Below are 18,438 nucleotides of genomic sequence, written 5' to 3'. Positions count from 1 at the left end.
GTTAAGGCTGGAATGGATTTGAACCTGGTCTGTCTGATACCAGCACCTCTATTAGGCCCTGAGCCCCTTCCCCACACACTCCCTCCTCAACCTCACTTTAGTCATTATGTCTGGAGTCTGACTCAGGCCTGGCCTCCTCCCCAGGTTTCCCATCTCCAGACACCCAGGTTCGCCCCAGAGGGATCTTTCCTTCCAACACAGTGCCGCTCACCTGCTCATACACCTACTTTGGCTCCCCATTGCCCTGAGATAAGGCCCTGCACCTCAGTGTTTCCAGTCCAGCCACTCCTAACCACAGTGGCCCATCTGGTCATGCCTTGTGGAGCCACTGGGTCTTTGCTCCCGCTGTGCCTTCTGCCTGGAAAGTCTAATGCACTAATTTCTGTCTGGCCAATGCAACTTGGCCTCCGAGCCCCAGATTCAATGTCCCGTTTTCCATACAGTCTCCCTTATGCCCCCTCTGGCACAAAGGCATCACTGTACAAGTGTGCAAGCTCCAAGTCTTTACAGAGGTCGGGCAATCCACCTTTCCTCTCCACCCTACCCAAAAGCAGGTTTTAGGAATCCCTGGTCAATTCCTACCCATGCACTGAAGCCCGAACTCTAATGCCCTGTCCTCTAGGAAGTGTTTCCAGGACCTGTCCCTCCTTCTGGCCCAGTCCTGAAACTGCAGGGCTAGTTGTGTCTGTGTCCAGCTCTGTCCCCTCCCAAGACTTGGGGCTCCTTGACCACTTGGCCAGGGCCCAGCATTGGTGTTCTTTATTGAATGAATAATTGAGGGCATGGATTGGGAGTAAACTGCCTTGGGATCAGGAAGTGAGCTGATGAGGGGTCAGTCATTTGGGGTGCCAATGGGGGCCGTGTAATCATTGGTTTCCAGCGGGAGGGAAGAAAGACCCTGGGCCGCCCCTCCCCCTCCGGTGACAACCCCGGGCCTAGAGGCCTCTCAGGAGGAAGAGCGCGGGGTGGGGGGGCAAAGATCTCTGTATCTTCTTCATTCTTCCCCTTTGCGCTGGGCCTGGACACCAGTTCCTCTTCCCTCCGAGTCGAGGGGTGCAGAGCCTGAGGGGTGTGCCAGGGACCACAACGGATCCACGGAGGGTGCCGGCCCCTCTGGCCCCTACGTCCAGGTGAGAGCTCTCCCGCACCGCCGAGAGAGGAGAAAGGCAGGTAGGAAAAAGGTGCCGGAACGTGGCTCTGTGCAGGGTCCAGAACCCAGGGCTGGGGCCCTTTCAGTAGCGCCCACCCCACCTTATCCCGAGACTCCAGGCGCCTGCAGTTCTGGGAGAAACCATGTAGAGGGCAGTAGCGGGAACGTTTCTACTGCAACTGGACATTTGCATATCCTCCCGTCTTGACCAATGAGGGCGCCCGAAATGTTGGAGACATGGAGAAACCCAGAGAGGGTTCATTTGGGAAATGGGGAAAGGGCTCAGTTGGGCCAGGTGTGGCGGGTTAAGCACCCATTCTCCAGAAAGGGAGACTGAGACTTAGACAGGGCCTGAGCCACCCAGTGAAGGTTTTACCATTTTAGAAGCGGTCTGAGCTGTTTAAAAAAGAATAATAAACTCAGGCAGTGGCGATGAGGGTGACCACAGCACTGAAGTTGTGCTTGGGTTCCGGTGTCTCTGCCTAGGTCGCTTGAATGGGGGGCGCCCTGGTGTGGGTGCTGTTGCCGCTGGTGTTACAGGATGCAGGGACCCAGGAATATTCATGCCCCGTGTTCTCGGGGAACGGTGGACTGGACCAAGGAGTTCCTGGACACGTGCTTGAATTTCAGTAACAAGGGCCTGAGCCTGCCCCAGAACCAGTCTCTGTGGCTCAGCAGAGTGAGTGTCCTGGACCTGTGTGCAAACACCCTACATGAGCTCCCACCAGTCTTCTTCGAGAACCTGGGGACGCTGAAGATTCTGGACGTCACAGGCAACTTGCTGGACTGCATGAATGAGACAGTGGCTGCATGCTGTGACCTGAACCTGAAATCCAATTGTAGGCTGGAGGTGTGGCACCAGGTCCGGCGTGACAACTGCTCTGACCAGCTGCCCTTGCAGTGCCTGGATGTGGCCATGGTTGCCTGGCCCAACCTCTCAGCCTTCCTGGAGGCCACCTGTGCCCCCAGCTTGGCCCTGAGCACCGTCAGGGGGCTGGCAGTTGGTGGATGCCTGCTCCTCTGGCTGGCCATCGCTGGGCCTGTGCTGGCCTGGAGGCTCCAGAGGCGCTAGGTGGCCAGTAGCCATGGCCTGGGAAAAGGCAATGCTGCCAAGGATGATCCTTGGCTCAGCTTGGGCTGGCAGCCGCAGTACAGAAGTCGGGGCCACAACCTCAAGTCCCCAGGGTCACCCTGTCCAGCCCCCACACTTCCAATTATGAGAACATGTTCGTGGGCCAACAGGCTGCTGGGCCTGGCTTCCAGGAGCACCACCTGGCCAAACATGGGTGAGTGACCCCACACTTCCACTTCCCATAAGGCAAAAGCAGACACGAGAAATAAACCTTGACTCCCAGTCCTGTGCACCCCACTACAATGACTTTTGTGTTCAGAGTAATTCATATTAAAATGTGAGTGACTGATAGACAATACTTACCTAATTTATGAACAGAGCCCATAGGATGTGGGGTGGGGTTAGGATGTTCTGGAGGCATCCTTCTAGGATGGTTAAGAGCTAGTGCTAGACAACAGGAGTTCAAATCCCTTCTCTGCTCCTTGCAAGATGTGTTATCTTGGGCAAGTAGCTTCAGCTCTCTGGACTTAGTTTCCTCATCTCCAAAATGCGGATAGCAAGAGCCCTTGCCTTGTGTTGGAGGTAAGAATGAAGTGAGTTCATGTATATGGGACAAATTTCTGCCTTTATGACCCACAAACCCTATTCTGGCTCCCAAGAGCAGAGGATAGAAGGCGAATGCTCCAGGCAGAGGGCCTCTGTGGTCAGCAGTAGGCCAGTCTGGCCTCAAATCCTGCGTAACCCAGGGCCATCTCTGAAACTCTGTTAATGCCTCCAGCAAATGGGTACAGTCTCCCGTACCCCCTTGATACACAAGAAATACCAAAGAAGTCATCCATGTCCCTGTCCCCACCACAAAGCTGTGACACCTCTGGAGGTTTTGTTGTGCTTAAAAAGATGAATTCACCTTTTCCTGGTTGAATCTGGGAGTGAAGAGAATTTCACATGTGGGGGGATCAGCAGGAACAAAGTCTTGGATGTGGGAGATAAAGAATCTGATATGAATGGCTTTTGGGAAGGGAAACAGGAGAGTTTTGGTCTGAGTAATTCATACTAACGTGTGAGTGACTGACAGGCACCACTTAAAGAATGAAAGTTTTAACAAGTGGAGCCAATAGGATGCCCTTTACACATAGGAGATACCAAAGAGATTGTCTCTGCCCTCTCCCAGACAAGGTCCGGATACCTCTGGACTATTTTGCTGGGCTTGGGAGCTCAGCTTTCCTGATTGGATCAGGGAATGGAAAGAATTTCATGTTTTTGGGCCAGCAGGAGAAAGGCCAGGAGGTGGGAGAGGACAAGGAATTTAATGTAAATGACATTTGAGAAGGTGAGACTTGAGGCTGGAAGGGGCTGGGAGGATCTAAGCAGAAAGGGAACATGGACATGGCTGTGTTTGGGCAGCAGAATCCAGGCCTGGAGGCAGGGAAGCCAGTGGAGGCTGTTGATGGGAAAGGAGGGTATATGCCAAGCAGATGCAAATATGAATTGAAAGCAGAAGTTGTCTGTGGTCAGGAATTGAAGGTACTGGGCTCGCTAAGGCAGCAGTTTGTGTTTCAGATGGTTGCTCAGTAGGCACAAAGGCCATGAGGTTGGATCAAGCTTGACATCTCATGTGTCGAGGGGAGATAGGCACAAGGTTATCTGTCGCTGCTTGGTAAATGTGGCTGAGGTGAGAAGACCACACATTGGTGACCCTGGGACTAGGCCACCCCAGGGGCTTTCCTGCCTATCTCTGTCTCTGGGTATCTCTCTGTCTCTGGCTCTCTCTGAGGGTCTCCGTTTCAGAAAGTCACTGAGGGTCTCTGCGGCTCTGTCTGTCTCTGGGGGTCTCTGGTTGTCTCTGTGCATCTCTGGGTGTCTTTAAATATCACTGAGGGTCCCTGGGTGTCCCTCTTGTCTCTGGGTGTCATTGGGGGTCTCTGCAGGTTGCTGTGCTCACAGTCTAGCTCTGCTGAGACTGACTCAGGCCTGGGATCCCCTCAGGGGGCAACAGGGGAGCAGAGGAGAAGCACCTGATGTGCCCTCCTGAAGCTTGCTAAGACCCTTCAGCCCTGGTGGGTTGGTGGGAGGTGAAGAGGAAGGGGAGGGTCAGGGGGGTGGGCCAACTAGACCTGTGGAAAGAACGCCTGAATCCACGTCTCCCAGACCTCATACCCTACAGAACCCAGGTCCCCAGATCCGTGGTTCCCAGAACTCACATGTCCTAGACTGGACGTCCCCAGAACCCTGGTACCCCAGAACCCTGGTCTCCAGAACCAAGTCCTCTAGACACCTGGTCCACAGACCCCAGGTGTCCCAGATATTGGGTCTACCAGACCCATAGTCTCCAGACCCCAGGACCTCCAGACCCCATGCCCCTGGTTCCCCAACCTCAGGTCCCCAGACCACTGGTTCCCCAGACCCCTTGTCTCCAGGCCCCAGGTCCCTCAGACCTCTGGTCCCCCAGAACCCAGGCCCCCCCAGACCACTAGTTCCCAGACCCTTGGTCCCCAGACCCCAGTCCTCAGACCCCTGGTCCCCAGATCCCTGGCCCCCAGACTCCAGGTCCCCCAGAACCCTGGTCCCCAGACCTTGGGTCCCTCAGACCCCAGAACCCCTACTCCACCTCCAGACCCCATGTCCGCCAGTCCTCAGACTCCCTCAGACTCCTGGTACCCCAGACCCCAAGCCCTCTGCCCCGACTCCAGACCCCAATACCCAGGCTCCAGGTCCCCACCACCTGCAGCTGGAGTGTGGGGCGCTTCCTCATTTCCCAATTCCCCCCTTTTCTAAGAGGCCCTAGAGCTAAACATGCTGACTCAACCCCCAGCAGCCTGCTGGGATGTGAGGCTTGGGGGACGCCTTCCGCATCCAAACCCACACTGGCCAGAGATCCTCCATCCCTCCCTCTGGTCCTCGACGTCTGCTGGGTCACATGTGTGGCTGCTGGTTGGCTTCCACCTTCTAGCTGAATTTATTGAGAATGATTTATTTTCACATGATCTGACAGGACTCTAAAATTAAAAATATAAAGCGGCGTACAGTAAAGCCTCTTCCCACGGCCTTCTGCTAAGAGGCAGCCACAGGTATTTGGTGCCTGTATCTAATCCAGAGTTTCTTTCCTCCAATGAAACCTGGACGCTTATAATTTGCTCTTTTCATTTCACGTTTTATCTTGCTGATGGTATCTCTTCCAACCTCCGGGCCTTTGGAAGGGCTGCTGGTGTTCCTGGGAAGCCATTCAGCCACGTCCCCACATGGCTTCTCCATCGCTTCCTTACTCAGACGACCTCTTCTCAATAAGAGCTTCCTTAATTAATGGTCTCATAACAAAGGTGTCCCCTTGTTGTCCCCTTCCCAGTTTTACTTGTCTCTTTCACTTCCCACAGCCTGGCATGTTATTTATTTTACCGCTAGATTGTCTCTGTTGTTGGTTTACCCAAATAAACCACAAGACCCACAGGAAAAAGGGAGTCTGTCTATTTTGTCCACGGCTGTATCCACAGCTCCGAGACTAGGGCCTGGCACCCAGTAGGAGTTTAATAAATGTTTGTGGAAGGAATGAATGAGTGTTTTCTTAGCACTTCGTAACCCATTGCTGTCAAGTCAGCTCTGACTCCGGGCAACCCCATGTGTGTCAGAGTGAAACTGTCCTCCATGAGGTTTTCAGTCGCTGGTTTTCCAGAAGATGATTGCCAGGCCTTTCTTCTGAGGCACCTCTGTGTGGACTCAAATCTCCAAACTTTTGGTTAACAGTGAGTGTGTGAACTGTTTGCAGCACTCAGGGATTCCTAGAGATGTATAATCTTGCCTTTAGGAGTCTGAACTGTTACTGATTTAACCAATCCTTGAAATAACAAACGGCGTTTCAATGAATCATCTTGTACATGTGTCTTTTTTTTTTTTGCCTTTTCTTTCACTTTTTTATAATTAAGAACCAATGGTACTGAAGGAAGAAGTCCAAGCTGCACTGAAGGCGTTGGCGAAAAACAAGGTTCCAGGAATTGGCGGAATATCAATTGAGATTTTTCCACAAATGGATGTAGCCCTGGAGGTACCACACTTCGATGCCAAGATATTTGGAAGACTGAGAGGGATCCATATTAGTGCCCGTTCCAAAGAAAGGTGGTCTAACAGAATGTGGAAATTATCGAACAATATCGTTAATGTCACACACAAGTAAAATTTTACTGAAAATCACTCAAAATCAGCTGTAGTGGTACATCGACGGAGAACTGCCAGAAATTCAAGCTAGATTCAAAAGAGGACATCGAACCAGGGATCTCATTGCTGATGTCAGATGGATCCTGGCTGAAAGCAGGGAATACCAGAAAGATGTTGACCTGTGTTTTATTGACAATGCAAAGGCATTTGACTGTGTGAATCATAACAAATTGCAGTTAACATTGCAAAGGATGAGAATTCCAGAACACTTCATTGTGCTCATGAGGAACCTTTACATAGATCAAGAGGCAGTTGTTCGGACAGAACAAGGGGATACTGATTGGTTTAAAGTCAGGAAAAGCGTGTGTCACGGTTGTATTCTTTCACCGTACCTATTCAGACTGTATGCTGAGCAAATGATACGAGAAACTGGACTATATGAAGAATGGGGGCATCAGGACTGGGGAAAGACTCATTAACAACCTGCGTTATGCAGCTGACACAACCTTGCTTGCTGAAAGAGGACTTGAAGCACTTACTGATGAAGATCAAAGACCACAGCCTGCAGTACAGATTGCACCTCAATATACAGAAAACAAAAATCCTCACAGATGGACCAAGAAGCAATATCACTATGAATGGAGAAAATAGCGAAGTTGTCAAGAATTTCATTTTGCTTGGATCCACAATCAACACCCACGGAAGCAGTAGTCAAGAAAGCAAATGACGCATTGCATTGGGCAAATCTCCTGCAAGAAACCTCTTTAAAGTGCTAAAAAGCAAAGAATTCACTTTAGGGACTAAGTGCGCCTAACTGAAGCCATGTTATTTTCAATCGCCTTGTCTGCATGTGAAAGCTGGGCAATGAATAAGGAAGACCTAAAGAGAATTGATGGCTTTGAATTATGGTGTTGGCGAAGAATATTGATTATACCGTGGACTGCTGGAAGAATTAACAAATCTGTCTTGGAAGAAGTACAGTCAGAATGCTCCTTAGAGGCAAGGATGGTGAGACTTCATCTCATGTACTTCGGACATGTTATCAGGAGGGATCACTCCCTGGAGAAAGACATCAAAAACATCATGTTGGTAAAATAGACGGTGAGTGAAAAAGAGGAAGACCGACAATGAGATGCTTTAGCACAGCGGCTGCCACAGTCGGCTCAAGCATCATGATGATTGTGAGACCCACGCAGGACTGGGCAGTGTTTCGTTCTTGTTGTACGCTATGAGTCGGAACTGACTTGATGGCACCTAACAACAACTTTCTCTTTTTTATTGCGGTAAAATACTCACAGTACCAAATTTACAGTTTTAAAGTGCACAATTCAATAGCGTTAAATACATTCACCATGCCGCGCAACCACCACCTCTATCTAGTTCTAGAATGTTCTCGTCACCCCAAAAAGATACCTCATACCTATTAGCAGTTGTTCCCCACCCCTTTACCTTCAACCCCTGGCAACCACGAATCTACTTTCTGTCTCTGTGGATTTGGACATTTCATGTAAGTGGACCACTCACTACGTGGTGTTTTGTGTCTGGCTTCTCTCACTGAGCATCATGATTTTGAGATTCATCCATGTTGATATCATGAGTCGGTGCTTCATTCCTTTTTATGGCTGAGTGATATTCCCATTAAGCACTCAGCTGCTATCTGAAAGGTTGGCATTTCGAACCTGCCAGCTGCTCCGCGGGAGAAAGATGTAGCAGTCTGCTTCGGAAAGATTTACAGCCTTGGAAAGCCTGTGGGGCTGTTCTACTCTGTCCTACAGGGTCGCTATGAGTTGAAATTGACTTGATGGCAGGGAGTTTGGCTTTTTGGTTTAATCCCTTGTACGAATGGACCACATCGTGTTTATCCCTTCATACTCATGTCATTTCCCAAACATGCAAATGTGCCAGGAGGGTAAATTCCCAGGAGGGGAACTGCTGAGTTGCTGGCACACTTGCTCATATTTCCTGTGGCCACTACCAGGGGGGCTACCCCAACCGGCTGCACCATGAATGCTCCCCCCAGCAATGTGGGTGACCATTCCCCCCAGCCTGGCCATACCTTTGAGTTTTTCCCAATCTGATAGAAGAAAATAAAAGCTATTTCAGGTCATGACTGGCAGTCTTCTCCTAGAGTGAGATCTAGGCCTTCTGTGGGTGAGTTGAAGGGAATTTGCAGCCTTTCTCCAGAGCCTCAGCTCATGACATTTATGAGGTCCCCTCAGTTTGAAGATGGAAGGTGGCGGCTGAGGACAGGAAGAAGCTAGGGGAAGCAGAGAGGAGACCGGACTCCTAGCCTTCTAGATCCAGGGGAAGACTTAGCATTTATCCCATTTTGCAGATGTGGAAACTGAGTCAGAGAGAAGTTAAGGTCATAGCATGTCAAGACTGGAATGGATTTGAACCTGGTCTGATACCAGCACCCCCATTAAGCCCTGAGCCTCCTCCCCACCCACCCCTGCACATACTTCCTCCTCAACCTCACTTTTGTTGTTATCTCTTGAGTCTGACTCAGGCCTGGCCTCCTCCCCAGGTTTCCCACCTCTAGACACCCAGGTGTGCCCAAGAGGGATCTTTCCTTCCAACACAGTGCCGCTCACCTGCTCATACACCTAGTTTGGCTCCCCATTGCCCTGAGATAAAGCCCTGCACCTCAGTGTTTCCAGTCTAGCCCCTCCTAACCACGGTGGCCCATCTGGTCATGCCTTGTGGAGCCACTGGGTCTTTGCTCCCGCTGTGCCTTCTGCCTGGAAAGTCCAATGCACTAATTTCTGTCTGGCCAGTGCAACTTGGCCTCCGAGCCCCAGATTCAATGTTCCCTCTTCCACAGAGTCTCCCTCACGCCCCCTCTGGCACAGAGGCATCACTGTACAAGTGTGCAAGCTCCAAGTCTTTACAGAGGCCAGGCAATCCACCTTTCCTCTCCACCCTACCCAAAAGCAGGTTTTAGGAATCCCTGGTCAATTCCTACCCATGCATTGAAGCCCGAACTCTAATGCCCTGTCCTCTAGGAAGTGTTTCCAGGACCTGTCCCTCCTTCTGGCCCAGTCCTGAAACTGCAGGGCTAGTTGTGTCTGTGTCCAGCTCTGTCCCCTCCCAAGACTTGGGGCACCTTGACCACCTGGCCAGGGCCCAGCATTGGTGTTCTTTATTGAATGAATAATTGAGGGCATGGATTGGGAGTAAACTGCCTTGGGATCAGGAAGTGAGTTGATGAGGGGTTGGTCATTTGGAGGGCCAATGGGGGCCATGTAATCATTGGTTTCCAGCAGGAGGGAAGAAGGATCCTGGGCCACCCCTCCCCCTCCCGTGGGAACCCTGGGCCTAGAGCCCTGGAGGTGGGGAGAGAGGGCGGATCTCTGTCTCTTCTTCATTCTTCCCCTTTGCACTCGGCCTGGACACCAGTTCCTCTTCCCTCCGAGTCGAGGGGTGCAGAGCCTGAGGGGTGTGCCAGGGACCACAACGGATCCACGGAGGGTGCCGGCCGCTCTGGCCCCTACGTCCAGGTGAGAGCCCTCCCTCACCGCCGAGAGAGGAGACTTGGCAGGTAGGAAAAAGGTGCCGGAACGTGGCTCTGTGCAGGGTCCAGAACCTAGAGCTGGGGCCCTTTCAGCAGCGCCCACCCCACCTATCCTGAGACTCCGGGAGCCCACAATTCTGGGAGAAACAATTTTGGGGGGCGGGCAGTGGCAGGCCTTTTTCACTGCAACTGCCCATTCTCATAGGGTCCCGTCTTGACCAATGAGGGCGCCCGAAATGTTAAGGAAATGGAGAAACCCAGAGAGGGTTCATCTGGGAAATGGGGAAAGGGCTCAGTTGGGCCAGGTGTGGCGGGTTAAGCACCCATTCTCCAGAAAGGGAGAGTAAGGGTTAAACAGGGCCTGAGCCACCCAGTGAGGGTTTTACCATTTCAGAGGCGGTCTGACCTCCAAAAAAAAAATAATAAACTCAGGCAGTGGCGATGAAGGTGACCACAGCACTGAGGTTGGGCTTGGGTTCCGGTGTCTCTGCCTAGGTCGCTTGAATGGGGGGCGCCCTGGTGTGGGTGCTGTTGCCGCTGGTGCTACAGGATGCAGCGACCCAGGAATATTCATGCCCGGTGTTCTCGGAGAACGTGGACTGGACCAAGGAGTTCCGGGACACGTGCTTGAATTTCAGTAACAAGGGCCTGAGCCTGCCCTGGAACCAGTCTCTGCGGGCCAGCGGAGTGAGTGTCCTGGACCTATCCGCAAACAGCCTACGTGAGCTCCCACCAGTCTTCTTTGAGAACCTGGGGACGCTGCAGATTCTGGACGTCACAGGCAACTTGCTGGACCGTGTGGACGGGACGCTGGCTGCACGCTGTGACCTGAACCTGAAAGCTGACTGTGGCTGTAGGCTGGAGGTGTGGCACCAGGTCCGGCGTGACAACTGCTCTGACCAGCTGCCCATGCAGTGCCTGGATGTGTCCATGGGTGCCTGGCGCAACCTCTCGGCCTTCCTGGAGGCCAGCTGTGCCTCTAGCCTGACCCCAAGCACCATCGGGGGCCTGGTGGCTGGTGGATGCCTACTCCTTGGGCTGGCTGTCGCTGGGCCTGTGCTGGCCTGGAGAATCCGGAGGCACCAGATGGCCAGTAGCCGTGGCCTGAGAAAAGCCAACGCTGCCAAGGATAATCCCAGGCCCAGCTTGGGCTGGCAGCCACGGTACAGCAGTCAGGGCCGCAACCCCCAGCCACCAGTGGTCACCCTGTCCAGCCCCCACTCTTCGGATTACGAGAACATGTTTGTGGGCCAGCAGGATGCTGGGCCTGGCTTCCAGGAGCACCACTTGGCTGAACATGGGTGAGTGACCCCACACTTCCACATCCAGTGAGACAAAAGCAGAGACAAAAAATAAACTTTGACTCCCAGTCCTGCACATCCCCCTACAATGACGTTTGGGTTTAGAGTAATTCATACTAAAGTGTGAGTGACTGATAGACAACACTTGCCTAAGGTGGCATTTTATAAGCAGAGCCCATAGGATATCTGGGTGGGGTTAGGATGTTCTGGAGTCACCCTCCTAGTACTCATAGGGCTAGATAGCTGGGGTTCAAATCCCTACTCTGCTTCTTGCAAGCTGTGTGATCTTGGGCAAGTAGCTTCAGTTCTCTGGGCTTAGTTTCCTCATCTCTAAAATGGGGATAACAAGAGCCCCTGCTTCATGGTGTTGAAAGCAAGAACGAAGTGAGTTCATGTATATGGGACAAGTTTCCTCCTTCGTAACCCACAAACCCTGTGCTGGCTGCCAAGGGCAGGGGGAGAGGAGGCGGGTGCTCCAGGCAGAGGGGCTCCGTGGTTAGCGGTAGGTCAGCCTGGCCTCAAATCCCATGTAACCCAGGGCTGTCTCTGAAACTGTGTTAATATCTCCATAACATGGGTACAACCCCTATCTACCCTTGACACACAGGAAATAGCAAAGAAATCATCTACGCCCCTTTTGCCACCACAAAGCTGTGACACCTCTAGATGTTTTGCTGTGCTTAAAAAGATGAGTTCAACTTTTCCTGGCTGGATCAGAGAGTGGAGAGAATTTCAGGTGTGGAGACCAGTAGTGGCAAATCCTAGAGGTGGGAGATAACAGAATCTGATGAGAAGGGAAACAGGAGAGCTTATATGTGCTGAGTAATTAATAATAAAGTGTGAGTGACTGATAGGTACCACTTAAACAATGAAAGTTTTAACAAGTGGAGCCAATAGGATGCCCTTGACACACAGGAGATACCAAAGAGGTCGTCTCTTCCCTCTACCCGACAAAGTCCCGATACCTCTGGACAATTTTGCTGGGCTTGGGAGAAGCTCAAGTTTTCCTGGTTGGATCAGGGAATAGAAAGAATTTCACGTTTTAGGACCAGCAGGGGAACGACCAGGAGGTGGGAGAGGACAAGGAATCTAATGTGAATGAGTTTGAGAAGGTGAGACTTGAGGGCCAAGGCTGGAGGGGGCTGGGAGGATCCAGGCAGGAAGGGAACGTGGACGTGGCTGTGTCTGGGCAGCAGAATCCACGCCTGGAGGCAGGGAAGCCAGTGGAGGCTGTTGATGGGAAAGGAGGGTATACGCAAAGCAGACGCAAATACGGATTGAAAGCAGAAGAGGTCTGTGGTCAGGAATTGAAGGTACTGGGCTCGCTAAGGCTGCAGTTTGTGTTTCAGATGGTTGCTCATAAAGCCACAAGGCCAGCCTCCATCATGTTCCCAAACTCCAAAATCACTTTGCTTAGACTTGGATATGTCATTTCCATCCTACATTTTACAGTTGTGAAAACAGAAGCTGAGGGGGCCAGGGGAATGACTTACCTAACATTGATCACACAGGGAGGCAAAAGGAGAGACAAGCAATAAACTCTCACTTCCAGCTCTGCCCATCTGCCTACGATGTGGTCAGAGTAATTCATAAGGAGGTGTGAGTGACTGGTAGATACCACTTACCCAAAGTGCTATTTTATAAGCAGAGCCACTAGGGTGTGGGGTGGGGTTAGGGCGTTCTGGGAAATCTCTTCTCTGGAGCTTTGCTTGCTGTAGTCAGAAATCCAAAAGAAGCCGCCCCCTTCCTGATCAATTCTGTGTATGCAAAACCACTTCCCCCAGGTCACACAGCTCATTCTCAGTTTCCCTGAGTGCTTATACATTTATTTTTATATCAGACTCACAAAGTCTGTTACTTCAAGGTATCCATGAGCACATTTCCCATCTAAATGGGCAGCCACTGTTTGGCTCCAACCTCTTGGTTCCCTGTGGTGAGTGTGGGCGGAGCTTCTGGTTTTTCAAGAGGAAACCAAAGTCTAGATTTTAATGTAAAAGTGGCAACTATTTTAAGTTTAAGGAAGGAAAAAAAAAATCTTGTATGGGCCGAAGGTCCTTGGACTTCAGCGTTACAACGCTGATTCTACAGAATCTTCCCCTCCCCCCACCGCAATCCTTCCTCTGTAAATATTAGGGGAGGTGGACTCAGCGGCCTTGAACTTTCTTGACCTCTCAAAGCTGATGTCCTTGTCCCCTGAATTCCCCCTCTCCATCTGTCCCCACAGGGGTCACTCTCCAGAGGACGACTTCTACATGAACTACGAGGGCATCAGCCGGAACTCCCAGCCCGTCTACTGCAATCTGGCATCGCTGGGCCGGGACCGTCTGTAGGAAGAGAAGTATGTTGTCCCCAGGCGCTGAGCCCGTGACATCTGGACTTCCCCCTGCCCTGCCTGGTCTCTGCTGGGTGACTCAGAGAGTTCCGGCTCTTCTCTGGCCTCAGTTTTCCCATCTAAGGATTGGGGACATGGAAGGACTGCCCTTAAGGCCCCAGAGAGGCTCTGCAGCCTCCTCTCCAGGCTCCTCTCTGCTCCTTGGCCCTCTCGGCTGCTAGGTCAGAAGGGGAAGGGGGAGACACCGGCGAGGGGACTGGAGGGATGACATGTGAACCTAGCCATCACCCTCCTGTCTGCGTGCAGGTGACATTCAATAAACATTGTAGGGTGGATGAGAATCCTGGCTCAGGGAGAGTGGGTTCCTCGCAGTCCCTTCTCTCTGCCCCATCTCCGGGAGTAATTGCCGTGTGCTGTCAACTCTATTCCGACTTATACCAACCCTGTAGGACAGAGTAGAACTGCCCCCAAAGAGTTTCTTAGACTGTAATTTTTATGGGAGCAGATTGCAGGTCTTTTCTCTCATGGAGCCGCTAGTGGGTACAAATCTCCAACCTCTCAGTTAGTAGCCGAGTGCTTAACCATTGCACCACGAGGATTCCTTAAAACCCACAAATCAGCTGTGTCCCTCCCCTGCTCACACATCCTCCATGGCTCCCCACTGCCCCCGGACCCTCGGCCTGGGGCTTGAGGGTGGCCTGATCCAGCCCTGCCTGCTATACCCCCCTCTCCCATCCCTCTACTCTTATGGCCTGAGCCTTCCCAAACCAAGCCCACCTCCTTCCTGAAGCTTCCTTTTCCCATGCCTTTCCTGGCACCAGAATGCCATCCCCGTCCACTTGTTCTCACTCTTAAACCTTTTAATACAAACACAGACTATGGGTTGCTATGAGCTGGAATGGACTCAACAGCAACAGGTTTCCAATTGCCCAACACATGGGAGTGATGCAGTGCAGGAGAGGGACCTATGAGGGGGACCGTCACCTTCATTCCACCTCAGCGGCCCTACCCTGGCCCCACTCCTTCCTTCCTGTCCCTCCACCTCCCAGCATAAATCAGATCTTGTCCTCCCCATGTCACATGTCCTCCATCGCTCCCCATTGATGTATATCAGTTCTACAGCTCTCACTACCACCCATGATGCCAGGTGTGTTCCGGCCCGTCCACCTAATTTTTGACAGTTTCGCCACTGCACATTGAGCTTGATCTCACCTCAGGACTTTTGCACCTACAGTTCTTATGTGTCTTGTTACTGTTGTGTCCTGAATACTCAGCCAGGGCCTGGCACACAGTGGGTGCTCAGTCAAGGGCATCTGCAGTCATTCAAGGTGGCCTATGGGCAGTGGCATTTGCAGGGGACACCCCTTACAACTGAAAATGGGTCTTCTCCCTCTCCAACCCCCATCACAGCTCCCTCTCAGAGATTCTAAGGCTGGACAGGAAGGTGGGTGTGGTGAAGGCGGTGAGCTTGGCACATCTCAGGAACTTCCATATTCTCAATGAGAAGAACGTATAACCTGGGAAACACTGTGTGCATGAAAACATTCTTCACAGCTTATTGATTTCTCCCTGCTCTTTTTATATGAAAGGTTGGAGGAGTGGTTAATGGGGGGAGATGGGGGATTCCCATCACAAATTGCCAGGCTGGGGGCAGTGTCACACAAGAATGGACTGAAGACTTGATTGTGGATGGACTCAGCCTGGGGCTGTCTGCAAAGATGACTCCGATGTGGGGAGAGAGATGGACCCAGAGAAGCCGAGACAGACTGGAGTTGGAGAGATAGTAGGAGACAGAGACCTAGACAGTGATAGGGAGGAGCAGTGGTAGAGAAACAAAGGTGGGGAATTCAAGAGCAACAGGGTTGTCCAGGGTGCCCTCCTTACGCTTGGGCCTCACCAGCACCTTCCTGTCACCTGGCATTGCCAAGAACAGCCACTCTGATGGACCACCACCCACTTTCAAGCTCTCCCATGTACCCCCCACACTAGGTCCCTTTGGGAAACAGATGTAGGAAAGCGGGTCCTTCCAGAGTCCCCCAGGCCCTTTGTGGACACTACAGGGACAGTTCAGACAGCTCATTTTTATTACCAAAATTAAAAATATATACACGCCCCTACCAGCAGCCCTCTCCAAACTCCAGTCCCCCAGCGAACTGCCCCAACACATTAGCAAAAACAAAAAACGTTGCCGTGAAGTCCATTCCCACTCAAAGCAACCCCACAGGACAGGGTAGAACTGCCCCATAAGATTTCAAAGGCTGTAAATCTTGAAGGCAGACTGCCACATATTTCTCCGGGAGTGGCTGGCTGGTGGGTTCGAACCACCGTCCTTTCGGTAAGCAGCCAAGCGCTTTAACTACTGCGCCACCAGGGCTCCTTAGCAATAAATAGAGTCACAAATACAATAGTGTGCAGGGAGGGGGGACAAATGAGCACCAAGTAGCCTCTGCGAGCCCACTGCGCGGACGCGGACCCCTGAGGCCCCACCCCTCGCAGGGCGCCCGCTCAAGCGCAGTGGCAGTCCTTAACCAGGATGTCGTCGTAGGACGTAAGCGTCACGCGACCTTCGCTGTCCTGGTGCAGAAGCGCCAGAGGCTCAAAGCTGGCAGGCACGCAGCAGGGCTCAGGCGCGGAACCAGGGTTCCGGTCGTGCAGGCGCGCCTTGATCCGCGCGTGAGCGCTGGCCGGCCGGAAGCGGGGCGGGCACGCGCCGACGCATACGCGCACGTCCAGCTCGCGCGGCGCCAGCACCCAGTCGGCCCAGCCCAGCTCCTCGAGAGTCACGCGCCGGCTCTGCACGCCGCAGCAGTGCGCCTTCCCGGCCGCACAGGCCTCCGCCGTGCGCGCGTGCGTGTCGCGGCGCCCCCTGGAGGCGCGCGGCTGCAGGTGCACCTCCAGTCGGGCCCGGGAGGAAGGCTTCGCTGTCAGCACTGGGTCAGATCGCTGCGGTGACAGTCTCAGGCGCAGCATCGGCGGCACAGGGCCCTCACGGGCGAGTAGTCGCTGCAGCGGCTGCGTCACATCGCGCGGGATCGGGGCCGTCGGAGGCAGCCGGAGCAAGGCCCGGTGTAGGCGGGGGCCAGCGGGGCGCCCCGCGGAGAGGGCGGCTCCGGGGATGCGCAGGTGTACGAGGCCGCCGGGACCGGTTCGCACTGCGGGGAGAAACGGAACCGGTCACAGCAGGCCACATTCCGCCTCCGGTCCCTTGCACCAGCTGCTCCCTCCACCGGGAACACTACCCCTGATCCCACCGTGGCTGGGCCCTCCTTCTCCCTCCAGCTCGCCCGAAGTAGGCAGCTCCCTATTTTATTTCCCGGTGAATCTTTTCTCTCCCCTCCTAGACTCTCGACAGAGACTTGTCTGCTTTGTCACCGGTGCCTGGCACACAGTAGGAGCTTGAATGAATGAGTGAGTGAATACATGGTATTTAAAGACCGAGATTCAAACGCTGGCTTGGCCTCCTTCTGGCAGTCAAAACATTTTATTGAAGGCCTACTAAGTGCCCAGGGCTGGGGGTACAGCGGCCAGCTTCTGTGATTGGAAAAGTGTCTTCCGCTCTGAGGCTCTTTTTTCCTTATCTGGGAAATGAAGACCAGAACCTACATCCCAGATTCCTTGGACCCCCAGACTCCTCAGACCCCCCAGGCTGGTACATGTCTGGGGGTTGCTGGGAAGTTGTGGTTTGAGGGCCGTGCGCCAATCTCTAAACTCAGAAAGGGCGAGCGTTTACCTGGAGTCGCACAGCACAGGAGTGGTTATGTAGATTAGGACGGGATTAGAGCGCCCTTTTCGAGCCAGACCCCCTCTTCTAGCCTCTCCCGGCCCCAGCGCAATCCCTTGCTCGACCCTCTGCGCTCCCACGGCCTCGGTGGACCAAGCGGAGATGGGAAAATCCCTGGGAGCGCACTTTCCGCGGGAGTCCTCGGCATAGTTGGGCGCGATTGCGTCAGATTCAGAACCAGCCCGGGCAGGTCTTGGAGGTCGCCGAGGCTCTCTCCTGCCAACGCTGGGTCCTTTGTCTGATATCACCCCTTTCCCCCTCCCCCCGCCTATCCGAGAGCTGGGACCACGCTCCCGCCACGCCCGCCCTGGTTCCTGGGTTCTCCAGGTATTCTAGCCTTCGGGAGAGTTGATGGCCGCTCCGGGCCTCAGTTTCCCCATCTCCGATCGGGGAGTGGTTGTAACAGCCGACGTTGGCTGATCCAGGCCCGGTGTGGCCGCAAGCGGCAACACCAGCATCCCTATCAGCCCTAAAAGGAGACCAGGCATTCCTGCCCTGCTCATGGATTGGGAAACTGAGGGTCAGTTGTGGGCCTAGGTCTCTGATTTAGAACCACTGGTTAGACGTGGAGCGTCTCCCACGGGGGCCTCCAAGAATTCACTCACGCTCGGGGGTCAGGATCCAGACAACAGAAGCGGTGCTGGGATCGGGGCTCGAGTTTTCCCAGCTCTGGTTTACCCGCAACTGGTTCATCAGGCTGTCGTAGCGTTTCCGCATCTCCCGGAATCTAGAGGCGTTCAGTCCCGGGAGTGCGTCTGGGAATCCCCGGAGGCCAGGGCTGCGCTCCAGGACCGAGGACAGGGCGCCCTCAGGCGGCAGAAGCGAGAGCAGCAGCAACAGCATCGGACAAAGATGCAGCGGCGTCGGTCCCGAGAGGGGCATGGTTGTGCTGGTTCTGATCTGAGCTGGGATTGACCAGGAGCTGCATCACCCGCCCTTATATATAGTCCCCGAACTTTGTCCGCCCCCGCCTTCCGGGCCCTGCCCACCCGTGCATGCAGAATAAACACTGTAGCAGCCACAGCTGGGCTGGGTCGCAGTGGTGATTTGTGCACGTGTGTGGAGGGGGGGAGGAGGGGTGCGGCTCCTGTAGAAGCTCGGGCACCTCCGTGAGATCCTCCGTGAGATAAGAACATCATCCA

General features: G+C 53.5%; 3 protein-coding genes across 5 annotated transcripts; 2 read left to right on the top strand and 1 right to left on the bottom strand.

Annotated features, from left to right (window-relative positions):
* Positions 1-1,043: 1,043 nt before the first annotated feature.
* Positions 1,044-13,930, top strand: LOC126072382 (leucine-rich repeat-containing protein 25-like). Of its 3 annotated transcripts, none has more exons than XM_049877446.1 (3): positions 1,044-1,130; positions 10,378-11,183; positions 13,408-13,930. In XM_049877446.1, the coding sequence occupies exons 2-3, from the start codon at positions 10,387-10,389 to the stop codon at positions 13,511-13,513; spliced, it is 903 nt and encodes a 300-aa protein (XP_049733403.1). In that variant the 5' UTR covers positions 1,044-1,130; positions 10,378-10,386; the 3' UTR covers positions 13,514-13,930. The 3 variants fall into 3 exon arrangements, with proteins under 3 accessions (XP_049733403.1, XP_049733401.1, XP_049733402.1); XM_049877444.1 differs by lacking the exon at positions 1,044-1,130 and adding an exon at positions 9,771-9,868; XM_049877445.1 differs by lacking the exon at positions 1,044-1,130 and adding an exon at positions 9,791-9,909.
* LOC126072383 (leucine-rich repeat-containing protein 25-like) lies at positions 1,078-2,371 on the top strand. Its single transcript, XM_049877447.1, has 2 exons — positions 1,078-1,170; positions 1,637-2,371. The coding sequence occupies exon 2, from the start codon at positions 1,692-1,694 to the stop codon at positions 2,220-2,222; it is 531 nt and encodes a 176-aa protein (XP_049733404.1). The 5' UTR covers positions 1,078-1,170; positions 1,637-1,691; the 3' UTR covers positions 2,223-2,371.
* A 1,652-nt stretch (positions 13,931-15,582) lies between the features above and the next one.
* Positions 15,583-18,195, bottom strand: LOC126071629 (growth/differentiation factor 15-like). Its single transcript, XM_049875844.1, has 2 exons — positions 17,902-18,195; positions 15,583-16,667 (listed from the first exon to the last, which is right to left on the bottom strand). The coding sequence occupies exons 1-2, from the start codon at positions 18,176-18,178 to the stop codon at positions 16,021-16,023; spliced, it is 924 nt and encodes a 307-aa protein (XP_049731801.1). The 5' UTR covers positions 18,179-18,195; the 3' UTR covers positions 15,583-16,020.
* Between the last annotated feature and the right edge of the window lie 243 nt (positions 18,196-18,438).

The sequence above is a fragment of the Elephas maximus genome, chromosome 3 (genome assembly GCF_024166365.1).
Source record: "Elephas maximus indicus isolate mEleMax1 chromosome 3, mEleMax1 primary haplotype, whole genome shotgun sequence".
NCBI lineage: Eukaryota > Metazoa > Chordata > Mammalia > Proboscidea > Elephantidae > Elephas > Elephas maximus.
Note: the sequence above shows the minus strand (reverse complement) of the source record. Positions and strands in the feature narration are given on the sequence as shown.

What these genes read in the sequence shown, in the direction of transcription:
- LOC126072383 (XM_049877447.1), top strand. Translation starts at nt 1,692, where the DNA reads ATGCAGGGACCCAGGAATATTCATGCCCCGTGTTCTCGGGGAACGGTG.
- LOC126072382 (XM_049877446.1), top strand. Translation starts at nt 10,387, where the DNA reads ATGGGGGGCGCCCTGGTGTGGGTGCTGTTGCCGCTGGTGCTACAGGAT. An exon ending in CACCACTTGGCTGAACATGG is followed by an intron (nt 11,184 to 13,407) that starts GTGAGTGACCCC and finishes CTGTCCCCACAG; the next exon opens with GGGTCACTCTCCAGAGGACG.
- LOC126071629 (XM_049875844.1), bottom strand. Translation starts at nt 18,178, where the DNA reads ATGCCCCTCTCGGGACCGACGCCGCTGCATCTTTGTCCGATGCTGTTG. An exon ending in CTGGATCCTGACCCCCGAGC is followed by an intron (nt 16,668 to 17,901) that starts GTGAGTGAATTC and finishes TTCTCCCCGCAG; the next exon opens with TGCGAACCGGTCCCGGCGGC.